At 29.6% G+C, this 19,907-nt stretch overlaps 1 protein-coding gene and 1 pseudogene across 1 annotated transcript; both read right to left on the bottom strand.

Annotated features, from left to right (window-relative positions):
* Positions 1–1,565: 1,565 nt before the first annotated feature.
* Positions 1,566–2,965, bottom strand: LOC114121054 (uncharacterized; the record flags this gene model as incomplete). The annotated part of the gene is made up of 2 exons (XM_050209614.1): positions 2,061–2,965; positions 1,566–2,013 (listed from the first exon to the last, which is right to left on the bottom strand). Coding segments are annotated over exons 1-2 (1,353 nt in total), but the record flags the coding sequence as incomplete, so codon positions are not given.
* Positions 2,966–6,805: 3,840 nt separating this feature from the next.
* LOC126554556 (uncharacterized) lies at positions 6,806–8,539 on the bottom strand (annotated as a pseudogene).
* Positions 8,540–19,907: the final 11,368 nt, after the last annotated feature.

Below are 19,907 nucleotides of genomic sequence, written 5' to 3'. Positions count from 1 at the left end.
TCCGATTTTTCGTCAAACTTTGTATGTAAGTTAAAATTATATTTATGTAAAATTAAAAGTATTTCCCAAGTATGTTTATGATTTTATTTATATCTAAAAATGTAATAAAGATAGGTATAGATAAGAAGTAAGTATATAAAAATAATGAATCATAATTACAATTTATGATAAAATAAATACATTACTTAAGCAATAACTAGTTTAAGTATTAATATACTTTAAATAGGTACTACATACTTACTATTATATATAAATGTGTTACCAATTTATCATTTTGAACAAACTTATGTTCAAATAAAATTAATCACAGTTTAATTCAAGTAGGTATAAAACTTTATTTTATATTAAATAATCAATAAAACAAAACAGAAAATAAAATAGTTGTTACTGTATTATAACTTCATATATAGGCGCTTAATTATAAAATAATCATTGTACAGTTAATAAAATTACAAAATAAAGTCCAATTTTCTATTTTTATCATTAGCAAATCTACTAATGATATTCTCAATATTATTATGAATATCAATATTTTTGTGAATGTATAACAAAGCTAGACCAGTTAACCTTCCTTCGTTCATTCTAGATCTTAACCATGTTTTTAGTAAACGTAGAGAAGAAAAGCTTCTTTCTGCTGTAGCAATAGATATTGGGAGAGTGATTAGAATTTTAATAAATAAAGAAAATACTGGAAAATTGCTTGTCTAGAAATGTTATAGCTGATGTTATAGTTGTGAGGTCAGTATCTGATTTTAATTTATTTTCTAATAGATTTAATTCTCCTTTTAGTTTTTGTTCAATAGAAAATGTAGATTCACCAAAAAACTCACTTATTGATTAGAAATGTTTTTAATTGATTGATTTAACTGTTCAGTGTTTTTGAAACATTTCATTAGATTCGATGGCATCAAAAAATTAAGATTAAAGCATTGCATATTATCACTAGAAAACCTATTATCAAAATCTTTTATTACTTCATCTAAAATAGGAATATAAATTGATATTCTCCAGTAACTTTGACTGTCTTCTGGGTTGACTTTAGTATTATTTCTGTAAGTCTGCCTTTTAGTAGTCCTTGGAAGTTTTAGTTCATTGCCTAATTTTGACATCATTTCAACAACATTATTATATATAATATTAAAGCACTGGTTTGCATCGTTTCGTTTTGTACTTAGTACTTCTCTAAGTTCTTTTATTTTAGTAGTAGCAGAAAAAAGGTCTAAATTTTTAGTTTGGAGTAATATACTTAAAGGTCGTGTTAGACACATTGTGTCATTTAAAGAGAAAATACACATAACAAATTCACTGTCTTGTATAGTTTTACACAATAAATTGGCTTTTGATGAAGTAGATATATCATGCCATGTAGAAATTTCAGTTAAACTTTTCAATATAATTGGAAGGTCATTTATAAATTGTAATACAGAATCATGCCTCTCAATCCAGCGAGTTATGCAATGACTAGTCAACTGATACCCTAAATGTTTTTTTAAAATAAAATTTCTTTTAGCTGAAACATTGAAAAACTTAATTATTTCTTGTATAGTTCCAATAGCGTTTCTTACACTTTGAATCTTATTTGATCTAGATAAATTATTATTCAATGAATGATTTAAACACGGACATATTAAAGCATTCTTGGCAGATTTTTGTATAGTAATTGCTGCTCCACACATTGTCGACATATTAACACTGCAACCATCACAACCGATTCCTACACATGATTTTAAATCTAGTCCCACACTTTTCAACTTTTTTACAACTGTTGAACCAAGTATTTCTCCTGTAATAGTTGGTTCTGACTGTTGTAAATCTAATGTGTTACTTTCATTATCTAGATCAAAATCAAGAGCATCTGCACTATAATTGTCCTTATGAAGATCAACAAAACCAATAAAATCTTCTCTGACTGTATTTTCATAAATATATCTAATTGATATACTAAGCTGAGATATGTGAGATACATCAGTTGTTTCATCAAATAAAACACAGTAATATTTTTCCTTATGTATTCTATTTAATAAAATAGAAAGAACTTCATTACCACAATGATTTATTACTCATTTGTTGATGTTTTACTAATATAAGTAGCATTATTTTTAGCTGTCATTAAATGATTTTCCAAAACTTTATCCCCACTATCTATTCGGAATCTTAATAATGAACGAAAATTTCCTTCAGTTGCAACAGGACTATTATTTGTATTAAGTAATGAACCATCATCACGATGGCCTCTTATAGGTATATTCTGTTGTCCATGTAAAATTAAAGTTTTTATTATTGGAACAAGTCTTTCTCTATTTTCAATAGCCTGTTGTTTACGTGAAGTTTCAACCTGATTCCGAATATCATAAGATGGATTTTTATATACTTGAATAAATGATTCACTTTTAACTATTGCCAACTTATGATACTGAGTTTGAGAATGGCAGTCTAAGTCTCCATGTTTTCCTAATAAATTAGCAAATTTTATAAGGGGTTCTGTCACCAATTTTTTAACAGATATTGTTTTTTGACCACCTACTAGAATATCATTAGTAAATATGGCGCAATTTTTGCAAAAAACTCCTTTTTTCATATCGGAATAAACTAACCAAGAATAATTAGATAAATGCTGATGATTAGGACGTCGCTTTTCTTCTCTATTGCGTTTGTTATGTACAGAAAAAGGAAATATATAATTTTTTGGAGGGACCCAGTGATTTTTAAGAATCATAAATTTAGTAAAATCATTAATAGAATATATGTGGTCTATATAGTTACCAATATCATAACTTTCCGATGAAGTAGTAGTATCATTATTATCATCAATAATACGTTGCGATTCTATTGAGCTCGTCGAAGCAGAAGTCAACAAACTATTGAACGACAAACTTGAAGTTAAAGTATCCCCTTCTTCTGTTGATGTGACACTTTCATGGGTTTCATGCAACTTAATTTTTTTTTTTATAACAACTTTGTCCATTATAGGTTTAGAAATATACCGTTAATATTATATAATATATTATTATACCGTTAATATAACCATTTAGAAATAATTTAACATAAATATAGGTAACCACGACATAGAACAGCTAGTTCAATACTGAAACTATTTTTTGTACACTTGTACACAATACGAAGAAAATTAGATATTGTTGTTGTTGTATAATTTAAATTGTAATCTGATGAATAGTGAAATATTATATGTATAGATATCTATTTCAATTATTACGATAACGGGGACTGTGCCGTACGTCGTGGCCCGAAAATAATCTGAATGGAATATTTATTTTTAGATATAATTCAAATACTTATCAAGATAATATTAATAATACGTAAACACTACACAATATGTTGAAACTAGAAATAACCTCAAACCACCGTCCGGCGATTGGGAATATAAAAATACGTCTTATTATTATTTATTAAAAAGTACGTCATTACGCTTACGCACAATAATTTCATAAAAAAATTTTACAATTTTTAAATTGTATTTAAAATATAATTTTTCAACTAAATAAAAGCTGAGGGGGTGGCGCGCGCCCCCTGCGCCATCCCCCTGGATCCGCCCCTGAATGACTATGAATCTTGGTTTTTTTTATAATTTACTAGCTGACCCGGCAGATGTTGTCCTGTCTTAACAGTGAATATTATATTTGTATTGGTATAATTAAAAAACAAATATTATTCCAAAAATTGTTATATAGATGGTAAATTGTATTTTTAGAAGTTTTATAAAGAGCCCGGACAAATATTTATTACAGGGGCTGAGTTGATTCTCAGCATTCAGCAACATATTCTGTTTCCACCAGCCCAGTTAATCCCTATAAGCTTTCACCGTATTTATTACTAATAAATTATTAGTAATATACTAATACGATACTATAATAAACTAAGCATTAACTTATTGGCAATATAACAATGATTATTATTCATTAAAAACATTTAATTATAACACCTTAGTTAATATATTATTATGAGGTAAAGCTTTATCAATAGCAACTCTCAAACGTATTTTTGATTCATTATACATTTTCCCAGTGTTTTTTTTTTAATTTGAAGATCTATTATACAAGTATAATAAATTATAAATAATGTTACAATAATATTTTATATTAATATTATTTTATATTAGTATGACCAGATTAACTATTGACGACTACCTTATTTACAAAAAAATGATAATAATTAATAAATAATATTGAGACATATTATTGTAAAAATGTAATAATAAAAATTAATATTATATATTATTAATATTAATATTATATTATTATTATTAATATTATTATTATTGTAGGGACAATTATGTATCTTGGCAACATTGTATGTTTTTGTACTCAGTTTTTGTCTCATGACGGCGTCCGCGTCTTTGTATTATTATTATTAGGTACTTATTAATTTTAATATAACGTTGTTTAATTTTTAATTTTTAATTACAAAAGTGTTCCTATAATAAAGTCATTTATATTAATATTTATTATTTAGTTAGTATTATCTACAACACCATATAAGTATATCTTATCTATATCAGTGGTTGATAGTAGGAATTGGTGAGCGGCGCATGCGCGTACGTAACTTGGAACTAGCTGCAGTGCAAGGTTTATAGATAATATAGGTTGCCTCATAGTCGTGTAAACAAAATGAATTCCCCGCATTCATTCCCCGTCGTGTGACGTCATTGCCGTACACCACGACGAATACGGAAAACAATTTATATGCCTACCGCCGTATACGACACTTGTTTTATGTTTCGATTACTAAAGTCTAAAATGTTTAATTACTGTAAAGTGTACTTGTAAGGATAGGCACGTAATGCTATAAATGTAAAATATAAATATTATATAAATAATACAAAAATATGAAATTATTTTTATTTAAAAACACAAAACAAACAAGTACCTATAAAGTTATATTTTTATGTCATAAGTTTTCCTAGCTTTTGAAGTTTTTTTAACTGTAAATTTGCTTTTCTTTTTGCTGCTAGAGTTTGCTGATGTTTATTAGCATATTTCATTCGAATGAAGATCTTTTGCTTTACAAATGTATGTATAACTGGTCTATACTTTTCTTCAATACTCATCCTATTCATTATTTTATTTAAAAGTTGTTTTACTACACCTGGTCCTTTAGGGATTTTTTGTTTAGTAATTTTTTTAAAAATTCTTTCAGCTCTAAAAATATGTGTTTTCAAGTTATTACTATGGACTATTAAGCCACCATATGATAAATAATCAATCCATGAAGGAAGTAGATAATCATGTTCACCAATGTTAGATTTGTTTGATACTGTTATAGTACAACCAAGTTTAGGAAATTGTTGTCTATATTTTTTAGCCACCCATCCAGCTAAGTATTCAAGAGCGTCATCTGTCATTTCATTAATATTTGAATCATCACCATCATCACTGTTTGAGTAAGTATCTGAGTCATCAATCTTTTCATTACTTTCTTTGTCTGTTATTGTTAAATTAATATATTTCATTGTTTTTGACACTATATATTCTTCTTGATTTTTGTCACTTGTATTAGAAGAAGTTGAGACAACGCCTGGGTTTTTGCCTAAAATAATCATCCTTAGTCTGTATAATGCATTTAGTGGTGATGGATGATCATGTAGACCCCCTCTTGACCGAATTTGACCAAATAGATTTTCAAGTGCATCTTGATTAATTTTGGATGTTAACAAGTATTTTAATCCATGTTCTTTTAATATATTTAAAAGCTACCGAGTTCCATTTATGTGCATTAGCAGAGCTTTTTGAAACAATTGAATATTATTTTTACCAATGCATGTCACATTTGAAATTGTTTCATAAACTTTACATAGAAGTGCATCTTGTTCTTCCAAATGCAGTCCATATGGGGCTGTGAATGGAGTTCTATTATATTTTGGATGGCACACGTTGGCAAGGTCAAACCAGTTGTTTAATAACTCTATAAATTCAGCAGTGTCTTCGGTTATTTTACTATCAACATCTAGGTTGTCACTATATTTCCGTAGAGCTGTAGCTGTTGTATGGGATATGAGCTGTGTGGCTAACTTTACTTTTTGCCTTTGAGGGCCTTCACACGTTAAGTGTTCCTTTGAGAGTTTGTGGCATACACTAAGTTCAGTAGACATAAATGTGACTAATGAATTTAACGGTTGCTTATTTATTATTTTGTCATTTATTTTAAACCCAGTATCCAACAGCCTATTTCTTGCAAGTTTTAGAATATGGGGTGCATCTGGTACATATACTACATTTCTTCCATTTGGAAGGTCAAAAACAGGTTCCTCATAATTTATATTTAATGATTTCCATAGCCCAACATTGCCACCACCACAATCACTAACACAGCATACAACTTTGAATCCTATTAGATCAAACTTTTCTATAATGTCAAATAAAATCTCTTTTGTCATTTTTTGGTCAAATTCGACATATACAGGTTGTTTCCATGATGAAGCTATACCACGTGCCATCACAACTTGCATCTGACTATGTGGTCCTAGAACTTCATCATGAAGAGTATCATACTCTATTGTACTATAAATTTTTACTTCGTCGAACATAAGAACAGTCAATTTTTCATAATCAGCTAAATCATTTCCATTGAGTTGCATTATTTTCAAGACTTCATGAAGGATACCATTTCTCATTGAAATGCCTTTTGCCCATCGCTGGAGAGATGAAAGTCCTAAGAAAAAATGTATTAATAAAATTATTATAGCATTGTAAAAATATAGATTATAGAACAATGTACTTAGGTATGCAATTTTATTTACCTGGAAGAGGATAATGAAGTTCAGTCTTGACAAATACATAAGCTCGGTAAATGCTTTTGCTGATTCATCGCGTGTCCAGTGTACTTTTTTTTTTTTTCATTATAAGATCCAATTGATTTTTAGTAAACATTTCTGACAGAAAATCTTTTGCTTTTTTTTCAATAACATGAGTTTTATTCTGAGTTAGACATTTTATTTGCTTATTTGTAATATTTTTTAATTTTATAAGAGACAAATTTGTAATTTTCAATTTTTTTTTTAAATTGTTTAAACTATTTCTCAGAGATTCATTGATTGTCCTATATTCCAAATCAGATTTTTTTAATAAAATTAATTCATTCTTAAGGTTTTCATTTTCTTTTTTTAAAATTTCATGTTCCTTATACAAATCCTCATACAATATTTTGTAATTTTCATTAGGTGGAATTAATGCAGTGGTTGATTTGGTTCAATTAACTGTTCAATTAGCTGGTTATGACACTGTAGAAAAAATAAAAATAAATAAATGCATAAGTAACGTTATACTTATACTTTAAAGTAAAATTAGTAGTTATCCTAGTTTATTCTTCATGTTAAAAATATCATTTTTAATAGGTACTATCTATTTTGTTATATTTTTCACTGGTTGGTGAAAAAGGTGGTTTATGTTTTAATGGCCTGATTACACCAAAATTTAAGTTCTTTTATAATTATTGTAAGCCAAACTTATGAAATAGGTATCTTGTATTCTTGTATTAAATTTTCAACTCTTAACTACTAATACAATAATTTTTATGAATTAAACCTACAAAATAATTTGCAAATGTTCATGATTTTGACGAATTTTTGTCAACATTTGAACTTCAAGTTCTAATAAAAAAAATTGTGCGTATGTATTCTCATAATATATGAATTACTATAATACCAACTTATGAGGAACTTAGAATTATATTTTCAAGTATTTTGACTCAGCCAAAAAAATGTTATCGATATTTTTTAAAACAAAAACAACAAAACAAAAACGAATATTTCAAATGGCTATAATTCTATAAATAGCATTAAAATAAGCGAAATATTTTGAAAATTAAATTATGTAAAGAAAATTCCAATCTAAATAGCTAGTGAATTTTTCATGTATCTATGACTTATACTTTTTGAATAATTATACATATATTAATTATTAAATTTATTTTTACGAATTAAAATTATTATTGGTATCATAAATAAAGCTGCTCCAGGCTCCTAATTAAATAAATAATTAGTGATGTATAATACATATTGGGCCTTCTATTCAACTTAACTAATAAAACCTAACAGATTTATCTAATGTAGTGTAAACAATAAACATTATTTCATAATGCAGTCATACCTCTTTATACATTTTTGCCTCCATTCGACTTCTACGTCCTATAGCTGTTGATGTTTCAGTGGATAAACAGTTCGGTAAGTTTACTGTAGGCACTACATTTGGTTTTAGTCTCCTAACAGATTTTATCCCCAAGAGTTCAGCTTTCAAATTCCGTAAAAAGTCGTCGGAATTGAAATGTTCTGAACACACATATGACGTATTGGGATTCCAAATGTCTCCTCGCTTGCATTTTTGAACCCACAAGTTTTTAAGAACAGGGTCCTTTGGAAACCTTTAAATCGGGGTATCGAATTGAAAATTTAGTATAATATATGTAATAATATAATTAATAATTAATACCTGTGAAATGATACATCAGTCCTTCCATCTTTTTTTATTTTACCAGAATAACAGTTGCAATTTGCAACAGCACAACTTGATCCTCCTCTCGTACTCATAATTCAACGAGTTAATACACCTAATGGCTAATATTACTGTAGATATTGTAGAATTTTAGTTAAAACTCAAAAAGTTAAAACACTTAACTCTTTCCAGTACGGTGGGATACACTTAAGTACGTAATCCAATCATAAAAATAACCCATCCGACATTGCGGGACAAAATAGATAGTATACCACCTATAATCTAGGTATTTTATTTCTATTTTTCTGTTGTCTGTTGATTTAATTTAAGAAATTTAATATGTTTTCCATTATTAATGCTAATGCTTATAAATTCTTAGAAGGATAAAATTATTAAATATAATTTAATTAATTTTTTCAAATTTTAAATATTTATTCTTAAAACCTAATGTTTAGTTTTCTCCTTATTGAATCGATCGATCGATTTGTTTGATTATTATTTCATTGAATTTCAAATATAATATAGTTTATTTTGGTTTTAATAAGCTATTCTAATTTCTAAGTATATGGCTTAATATTTGTGTAGACGTGCCATAAGTGATTCTGTTTTAAGTATTTATGGAACAATTCTAAGTGGAAAATGCGTATTAGTTTTCATGATGGGTATATGTATAGTAAAACTATTAAAAGGGCTAAAAATGAAAAATAATTTTCTCGGTTGGAACTTTTTTCGAAACTTAACATATACAATATACATACTCACTGCAGTAATAATAATTATAATTGTATATAATTTTAAGACAGTTAATCTACTGACATTATTTTAATTGGTCACGGGTATTTACGCCACGCAGGATCAGTGAGTATTACATATACTTACTAACTTACTCTCAATAATTAGTTTTAAATAATTAAACAATTTTTCATCGAAAATTTAAAGTAGACATACATTTTTGTAAGGTGTGCAGCTGCACACCCCGTGTGTCCGCCTATATGCATCATAGCTAGGTAGGTAGTGAATTAGTGTATATTAACTTTCTCCTCCCGCCATGATTATGAACTTAAAAAAAAAAGTTCAGGGCATCGGTCGCGTTCATGGACCCGTGGCCCTGGCCAGGCCGAAACTTTTTTTTTTTTTTTTTTTTTTATTTAATAAATTTCTTTATAAGGTACAAATACATGAAGTAAATATATACATTGATAAAGAATATATCTACTCCTGTAAGCCTAGGCTTGTGGTGGAGTAGAGCGTTAGCGAATAATCGTACATAAATTATAAGAAAGATAAAATAAAAATAATATTATACACAATTATAGATATAAAATAAAAATCTAAGAAACATGATTAAGTACTAAAAATAGAATATGTTTTACATATTTAAATATAGACTAACAATTAACAAACATCATTATATGCGGATTTCACTAAGAAATATTTAATTCTGAAAAAAGCGTATCAGTTATGATTTTTTTGTCATTCAATAAGCCATAATGAATGTTCTTTTTTGATAAAGTTGACAACTGGTTAAAATATGTTGGACCTAAATAATTTACAAACGATTGCCCAAAGGATTTTTTTGTGTATTCCACAGGTAGGTTATACACTCTTTGTTCTCTGGACTTTGAAAAATCAAATGTTTTGGTATTGTTCTTTATACATTTTTTAACCGTGAAAAGTAATGCAATTGATTTATACAATAGTTTTGCCGGAAGGATACCTAAAAATTTATAATTTAGTTTCGTTGAACCTTCCAAAGATTTTTTACCTAAAATTATTCTTACTACACTATTTTGATTTACTTGTAGTGGATTTAAATAATTATCCTTTATACCTCCCCATACTAAAAGTCCATATTGAAAAATGGATTGATAGAAGGCGAAATAAATCATACGCATCGTTTTCACCGGTAACAGATCTCTTAGTTTTATGAATTGATGGATTGTGGAACGGAGCTTACCAACTAGATTGCAAATATGCAAATTCCATCTCAAATTTTCATCAAATATGATACCTAAATAACGGATCTTCGTTATTTGCTGTATTTGTTTACAGTTACTATTATTACACATTAAAAAATTATCACAGTTGTGAATAACCAAAGGAGGAACCATATTAGTACATTTATTTATCGAGAAATTTATAAACATTGATTTCTCAAAATTCACGGATATAACCTCTATTTTTTATACATAAATAAGTTGAGTTTAGTCCTTTCGTGGCTTTATTATGTACTCCATTCCAAGATGAGTCTGCGAATAACAGACAAGTGTCATCAGCATAGGTCACTATGGTTCCATCTATCTTCAAATCACATACCTCATTTATATAGAGTATAAATAGAATAGGGCCTAAGACACTGCCCTGTGGAACACCGTATTTAATAAATTTGCCATCACTTAGGACATTGTTTAATTTCACATGCTGTTGTCTGTCCGAAAGGTAGCTTTGAAACCAAAGTAAACTTCTATTATTTATACCAAAGCTGGGTAAGATCTGAAATAGAATATTATGGTGTATAGTGTCGAAAGCCTTTGCAAGATCTAGGAATATAGCAATAGTTTTTAAGCCACTATCCAATGAGTGATATAAAAACTGTGTTACTTGATATAAGGCGTTTTCAGTGCTTAGCCCTGGTCTAAAACCATATTGATGCTTAGATAATAATTTATTTTTTTCTAAATAAGAAATTAATCTTGATTTAATAATTTTTTCAAATATTTTAGAAAAGTTCGTTAACATGGATATAGGTCTATAATGAGACATAGACCTACGATCACCTCCCTTAAATAAAGGTTTAATAATTGCAGTTTTGAAGTTATCCGGAAAAAACTATTTTTAATACTCAGATTATAGATAAAAACCAATGGAGTTATGATTAATTCGGATATATTTTTTAGAATTTTTACAGTAACCCTGTCGTATCCTGCAGCTGTATCGTCTTTAAATTATTTATAATAAAGCGTACTTCTGGAGCATCAATTTCTTTAAGAAACATTTCATCAATGAGTACAGACATGTTATGGTTAGTTAAATCTAAATCTATATTTGGAACATAATTTGAGTTTTCGGCAAGTTTTTTACCAACATTTATAAAAAAATTATTAAACTGATTTGACGCCTCTTTAGTATTTTCTTCAATATTTAAAATATGGTTGTTTATATTTATAGAATCAATTGAATCATTATTTTTAGAAGTTCTACCTGTTAAATCGTTAACCAATTTCCAAGTTAATTTTGGGTTTGAAGCAACACTACTAAATTTTTTTTCATAAAAATTTATTTTCGCTAGCTTGACTAGTTTCGTAAAATTATTTTTGTATTTTTTAAAATAGGATGCTAGTTTGATGTTATTTGGATTTTTTTTAGATTTTAGTGATAGGTAGTGTTTATGACGAGCTGAACATAACAGACCTTTGGACATCCATTCTTTTAATCTTTTATTTTTAGAATTAATATATTTAGATGTCGTGGAGTCATTTATGGCATTTGTTATTATTTTTTGAAAGGCAGAGAGACTATCATTTACTGAGTTTGAGGTATATACACTTAACCATTTCTCTTTGCATAAAATAGAGTTAAGTTTGTCATAGTTGATAATTTTAATAGAATTTTCTAAAATTTTAGTATTTGATGTTACGGGTATAGAAACCATAATAGAACAGTGATCTGTGATTTCAGTTTGCAAAACACCCGCTTTTATATTATTAATTGGAAAGTTATTGTTATGTTTAATGAATATATGGTCTAGACATGAGTGTTGTTGATGTTGCGGTAATCTAGTATATATATTTATGAGAGCGTAGAAGCCGAGTTCAGATAAGAGGTCTAGGTAATCATAATTGTTTGTTTGAGTACCGATTATATTAATATTAACATCACCAATTAGGGTAATTATACCAGTATTTAGATTTAAACCATTTAGAACACCTCTTAATGATTCAACAAAACCTAAGTAATCAGAGGAAGGCGAACTATATATGCATAAAATAATAAATGGCACATTATTATAATGAAACGAAAGCTGTACAATATTATAATCTAACAGATTAAAGTCAAAGAAATCCGCAATAAGATGTTGTTTTACAAATATGATTATACCGTCATTTTGGTTCCTTTTTTTACCAGAAAATAAAAATTTATAACCAGGTAAATCATAGTGACAAGAAAAAGGATCATGCCACGTCTCTGTTAGAATTAATATATCTATATTTTTACAATTAAAATCATTTTCTAAAAATAAAAGTAATTCATCGAAATGTGCGTTTATACTTCTTATATTAAAGCATATAATATTTAAAACAAATTCAGATTTAACAATGGAACAGTTGACATACTCCGAAAAAGACTCAAAATAATTTGTTCTGTACTTATAATTATCTATAAAATTATTATACTTAGACATAGTTTAAAATTATATGTATGTAATTAAATGTTATTTAAAGTGAGGATAGAGATGATTCATTTTCAATGTGAATTGCTTTATGATTTTCGGTTTTTTTTACAAATATTTTTGAGTCTTTAAACCATACGTATTTAAAACCGGCTTCTCGAGCAAAAGCTTTTGACTTAAAAAATAAATTTCTATTATATTAAGTTAAAAAGTTATTTACATACAATGCCTCGTTTCCCCATTTGTCATGAATAGTATTTCCTCTTGGTTTTTGTTTCCTTGAACTGGATACGATGTTGTCACTGTTTTGACCTGTGGATAATTCAACTACTAACTTCCTTGGTCCCTTAGCGACTTTTGACTGAACACGAAATGCCTTTGATGCCGATTTTTCAAAACCAAGTTTATTTAAAATTAAGTTTGCTGTATCCGTGCAGATCTCATCTTGAATTTCAGGAACGCCCATAACCTCGATAAAATTTGCCAAAGCTTTTTGTTCTAAAATATTTATGCGGTTTCCCAAAATAGTGATTTCACTATTGAGCTTTTTATTTTGTTCCTTCAACACTTGATTTTCTTCCCTCATTAGTTTCATTTCCGATAATATTTCTTTCAATTGCTCACCAAAAGTGTCAAATTTTTCACTCATGAAATTTACCGAATCTGTTAGATTCACAAAGTTTTCATCCGAAGAATTTTTTTCACTTTTTGACGTAACCTGTGTTGGTGAATTCTTAATGTCATTTGACTTGCACTTGCAAAACCACTTTGATTTGGCGTTTTTCGACATTTTGCGAAAAGTTGATTCTTTCAAACCTACACACATAAAGTGGTAAAACTCGTTGCAAAGATTACATTTTAAAATGTCTTCTTCAAATATATCATCATTACACGCGTTACATAACATCGTGATTTAAAATAAAATAAATTGAAATGAGTAAAGAGAGAAAAGTAAAATATAAAGTGTAAGACAATACAAATGATAATTAAATATATTGATAATTTTAGTTTACGTGAGACACTCTCCGAAAGGCGAAAGATAACATATAAATGCACTAAATAAAATTAACGAGTGGATAAAACTAATCCCAGCGATAACGCAGCGAATGCAGATAGAAACACGTCTATTCGCTATGACTGACTATAGCTAACTGACTTTATGTAGATATCTAAAATATATGACCCGTTTATTGGACAGTAGGACTTACGCTGTCTCATATTTGGTAACTAAATTTTTTAAGTTAAAAAAAAAAAATCTTTGTTTGAATACATATATTATTATATTATAATAAATACAAAACAGTAATGAAAAAAAAAATTATAAAAATGTAGGTTCAGCTGAGTATGTGAATTTGTGCAACAAGGATGTAGAAAATACTCAAAACCTAGTGCATGAAAGAGTTAACACACGAGTATGCTGTATAGGCGTATGGCAGCATATATTAGAGTTGAGGTGGAACAAATTAAAATGATGAATAAAAATTAAAAGCATAAATAACTAATTTCGTGAATAAAGAATAATATTTTATTTTAAATAGTTTCAGTAGTAAATAAAAAATAAAAATTATTCTGAATATAATTTAATTTGTGAATAAATAAATTAAATAAATTGTGAATAATATTCAATTTACGTGTAACAAAATTATGACAAAAATATAATATTTATAACAGAGGAAATAATGGTAACAACAATAACAACAATTTACATAATAATAACAAATACTATATAGTACGTGTTCGACCTCCGACCGATACACACGTGTATCCCGGTCTACGATAATCGCATTTATAGCTTCCGATAGCAGTATACGTTAACACTCCAATCGATAAGACATAAGGTATGTTGTTTTATTTCGGCCCCTTCTTGCCTTAGTAACATCATTCAACATCCATCTCCAAGATGGATGACCCAAATTTAACCCCCAACTTTACTACACCCTCAGTTCCAAAACTCAACACTCAAAAAACGTTCGCAGAAACAACAGCTAATTTCCAATTTCCTAAAAAAGATCAAGCAGTAATTTTTAATACCATTGAAGACATACCCCAAATCGAATATATAAGAGCATTTAGTACACTTACTGATCCAAACAATATTAAATTTGCTTCACGCATATCAAACAATCGTTTTTGTATCTACTTTGCCAACAATAATATTGTGGAACAGATTATCTCCAAACAGTCGTACATTGTTATAAATAATAAGGAGATAACCTTCCGCCGGCTTATCAACCAAGCTAAACGCGTAATTGTGTCCAATGTACAACCGGTCATACCGCACGACGTAATTACAAAGGCACTCAACAATCTATCAATTAAAATAGTCTCGCCGATAACATTTATGAAAGCAGGCTTCGCTAATGATGAATTTAATCACATAGGAAGTTTTCGTCGGCAACTATATATACATCCGGATGACATCAATAAAATTCCTAGCTCTATTCTAATCAATTTCGAACAAACAGATTATCGCATCTTTCTCTCTGATGATACAGTGATATGCTATATCTGTAAACAAACGGGTCATACATCTAATTATTGCAAAAAGGAAATTGTAAATAAATCCCAAAATATTCAAGTCGAAAACCCGAATCTTATTTCCAATTTCATGGACACAGATAATAGTATACTAACTGACTCAAATTCAAACAATGAATCTCAAACCACTCTCTCCAACAACAATCCGAATCCTACCCCCAACAATACGGAAATAGATAATAATGTTCTAATCGACCCAACTACAAAAAGTGCAGGTAATCACATAGAAAACTACATCGAAAACTTCTCCACACAAGCATCCAACATCATTCCCCCTCCTCAAAACCCAACCCAGACACCAAAGAGACCAGCCTCATCCACTTCCAGCACCTCCCCATCTATCAAGGCACCAAACGATAATTTCCAAACTAATAGCTCTACGTCTCTTATCAACTCACAAATTCATCAATCTTAGAAGGTAACACTATCCGACAAGCTACTAGAATCCGCGAAAACTCCCCAACCACAAGTAAAAAAACCAAAACGATCAAATTCTTTGGAACAGATCATACTAAAGCTGGATCAAATACTTGAACCAACAAAAATCGTATTTGAAACTATACCAAATTTAAAAATAAACTTCACTCAACTAAAATTTATCATCGAAAACACAATAGGTATATCCAACCCAATGAGTATTATACAACCTTTTAACTTGTCACCCATGAAAATGATTGAAATCATAGACACCATCCGCCCAAAAATCAAGAATACAAGCTTTAAAAACAGGATTTCAAAATTATATCAATTAATATTAGACTCAACTGGATCCGGAGGTCCTGTCCCCACAGGATTATAAGTTACCAACCTATAATCAACGTATAAAATATTTTATTTTATTTTATTTTTTTTTATTTATTTTTTTTTTTTCCTTTTTTGTTTTTGTCTCCTTTTAAATCTTATGCTGAACATAAACTTAAACAAATTTCACATTATTCAATGGAATCCTAACGGTTTTTATTCAAAAATCGATGAAATCAAACTATTAGTCAACAAATTCTCACCAATAGCACTATGCATCCAAGAAACAAATTTTAGCAACACCAAACCAACTCATTTAAACAATTATTCAAGCTATACTAAAAATAGAAATCACGCTGGAAGAGCTAGCGGCGGAGTAGTTATTTTTATAAACAATCTTTTCGCTTCTGAAGAAGTCCCCATAACATCACATCTTGAAGTAATAGCAGTAAACATCACAGTCAAAAGAAATTTAACCATTTGCAATATTTACTTACCAAACTCCCAAGACTTCAACGTTTCAGACATCCAAAATATTATTGATCAACTACCCACACCATTTATCATTCTCGGTGACCTCAATAGTCACAACACTCTGTGGGGCTGTAATAACACCGACCACAGAGGAACCAAAATCGAAACAATACTTAATACCAATAACATCAACATTCTCAACAATGGCCAAGCTACAAGAGTTAATTCTAACAAGGGCAACCTTTCCGCTATTGATTTATCTTTCTCCTCTACATCAATGTCACCCAATTTAGAATGGGACGTTATTCCGGAACTTTCTAGCAGTGACCACTTCCCAATTAAAATAACCTTATGTTATACCAACCCTCATGAAATACACACTCGTAACTCTAAATGGAAATTATCAAATGCTGATTGGAACCTCTTCCAAACGGAATTCGAAAATAATCTATTAAATTCATCTTTTACTAATGAGAATACTATTGAAGAAAATATTGAACAATTTAGCAAACTTATTTACGATACAGCATCAAATATCTTTGAGCAACATAACTACTCTGGAAAACGACCCCCGGTCCCTTGGTGGAATAAAAATATTAAACACGCTATAAGAAATAAAAAGTCAACGTTTAACAAATACAAACGCACAAAACTAATCCAAGACTTCATTGAATTTAAAAAAAAACAAAGCACAAGTAAGATTTTTAATCAAAAATGAAAAAAAAAAATCATGGATACAGTTCACTTCAACACTAAATTCAAAAGAATCAGCTACCAATATTTGGAATAAAGTCAAGATCATAAAAGGGATCCCATCGACACAAATTAAAACCATTTTAACAGATAAAGCAATTCATACCGAACCCCATACAATAGCTCAAGCAATTGGTCATCACTTCTATTCAAATAGTAGTAACGCCAACTTAAACTCGGACTTCCTTAAACATAAACAAGATATAGAAACTAATTATTCTCCTTTCATATATAAGAATCAAAGCTTAGGGGACATTCTAAATGAACCTATAACATTATGTGAACTAAATGCTGGTCTTATAGGAAAAAAGAGCAACAGCTGTGGCTCAGACAAAATTCCATTTATTTTTTTACAAAACCTGCCCCCTAGGGGCATTCTCCTAATACTTAAACTATTCAACCAGATCTGGCGATCTGGGATACTTCCAATCAAATGGAAAAATGCTATTATCACCCCCATACCTAAAAAAAACAATGACAGATTCAAGCCAACTGGCTACCGACCAATTTCTGTCCTGTGCAGCATGAGTAAACTATTAGAGAAAATAGTATACAACAGATTATATTGGTTTGCGAATAAACATAACCTTCTATCACCCCTTCAACATGGATTTAGAAAACACCATTCCACTACTGATTGCCACGTTAAATTAGAGTCAGAAATACTGGATACATTGGCTAATAAACAAATAATGATTCTTATCAGCTTAGATTTACAAAAAGCTTATGACACCGTTTGGCGTCATAGAGTAATTGAATTGCTTAAACAATGGAACATTCATGGTAATATGATAAGATATCTAACTAACTTCTTAAGCCAAAAAACTTTTCAATTAAAAATCAGGGATTTCATCTCTAATGCCTTTGTATTAGAAAATGGAGTACCTCTAGGATCTCCGCTCAGTGTCTTCTTATTTCAAACTGCCATCAACAGCCTTCCCGACTTCATACCAAAACCAATCAAATCAATCATCTTTGCTGATGATACACACATATTATACGTCAGAGGAAATTCAGTCCCTTCAATAACTAAAGTACTACAAGACTGCCTTAATGTACTGTCAAAATGGTGTCACAATACAGGCTTTATCTTTTCTCCTCACAAAACCAAATGTATTCTTTTTTCCAACAAAAGGAACATAACCAAACCTAAAATTTATTTGAATACCATTTGTTTACCTTTTGTTGAAAACATCACTGTTCTTGGCCTTACCTTCGACTCAAAATTAACATGGAAACCTCACATTCTGAAAACCAAAAAATCAGCTTATAAAAATCTAAGAGTAATCAAAACGCTTAGTCATCTTGAATGGGGCGCCGAGTACTCCATTTTATTAAATCTATATAGATCACTAGTTAGATCAAAACTTGACTACGGCTCAATCTGCTACGGAAACTCTAATCGTAATATAACCAAATTACTTGACCCTATTCATAACACCGGTATAAGATGTGCAACGGGAGCCCTACAGAAGTAGTCCTGTCACCAGCTTATTAGCCATCACTGGGGAACCTCCACTTCACTATCGCAGACTAAGACTATCACTCAAATATATAACCAGAATTTTGTCTACTCCAGTTAATTCAACTATTCACTATTTAAATATAAACCATTCTTCATCTGTATACGATTTAAACCCGAATCTCAGAAAACCACTAAGATCAAGACTTCGCAAAGAAATGTCCGACAACAACATCTCCCCTGACACGATCCTTCAATATGAAACCTACCTTACTCCGTCGTGGATTTTACAAAACTACGAAATCGATACCAGTCTTAGTGGCCATGTAAAAAAAGAAACACCCGAAATAGTCTATCGAAATTTATTAATGAACTAATTCATATGGATAACCCCAATAAGTCTCAAATCTATACTGATGCATCTAAAACTTCAACAGGCATAGGTCTAGCAGTTATACACAATAGTTCTACTCAATTATTCCAGCTAAATAGTCATAGCAGCATTATACAGCTGAATACATAGCTCTCTTAAAAGGAGTCCAAACAGCTGTCAATTCAAATTTTGACAGAATCGACATAATATGTTCTGACTCACTCAGTGTTCTGTCTAATTTAAAACATAATACCCAGATGAATCCCTTAGCCATAAAGATAAAAAATATAATTCAGTTATCCAAAAAATTCATACGACTTATATGGACTCCGGGTCACTGTAATATCGTAGGGAACGAAGAAGCAGATAAAGCAGCTCGAAATGCTGTAAGTAACCCTAACGCCTTAACACTCGATCTTGTGTCACCAGTGGATATTTTCAGGAACATTGATAAATACTGCATACAACTATGGGACTCAGATTGGCGTCAAGTTACTGATAACAAACTTAGAGAAATCAAATATTCAGTCGAACCTTGGTCAAAACACAACTTCTCTAATCGAAAAGAAGAAATCATTATTAACCGACTAAGAATTGGTCACACAAGAGTCACTCACGATTACCTCATGAAAAAGACTGAACCTCCATTATGCCGCTCTTGCAATTTGCCCAATACAGTCAAACACATTCTCATCCACTGCCAAATATCCTCTGAGGCCAGAAATGAATGTG

This window comes from Aphis gossypii, unplaced genomic scaffold (genome assembly GCF_020184175.1).
Source record: "Aphis gossypii isolate Hap1 unplaced genomic scaffold, ASM2018417v2 Contig00538_ERROPOS56132+, whole genome shotgun sequence".
NCBI lineage: Eukaryota > Metazoa > Arthropoda > Insecta > Hemiptera > Aphididae > Aphis > Aphis gossypii.
This window is presented reverse-complemented; position numbering and strand designations above follow the sequence as displayed.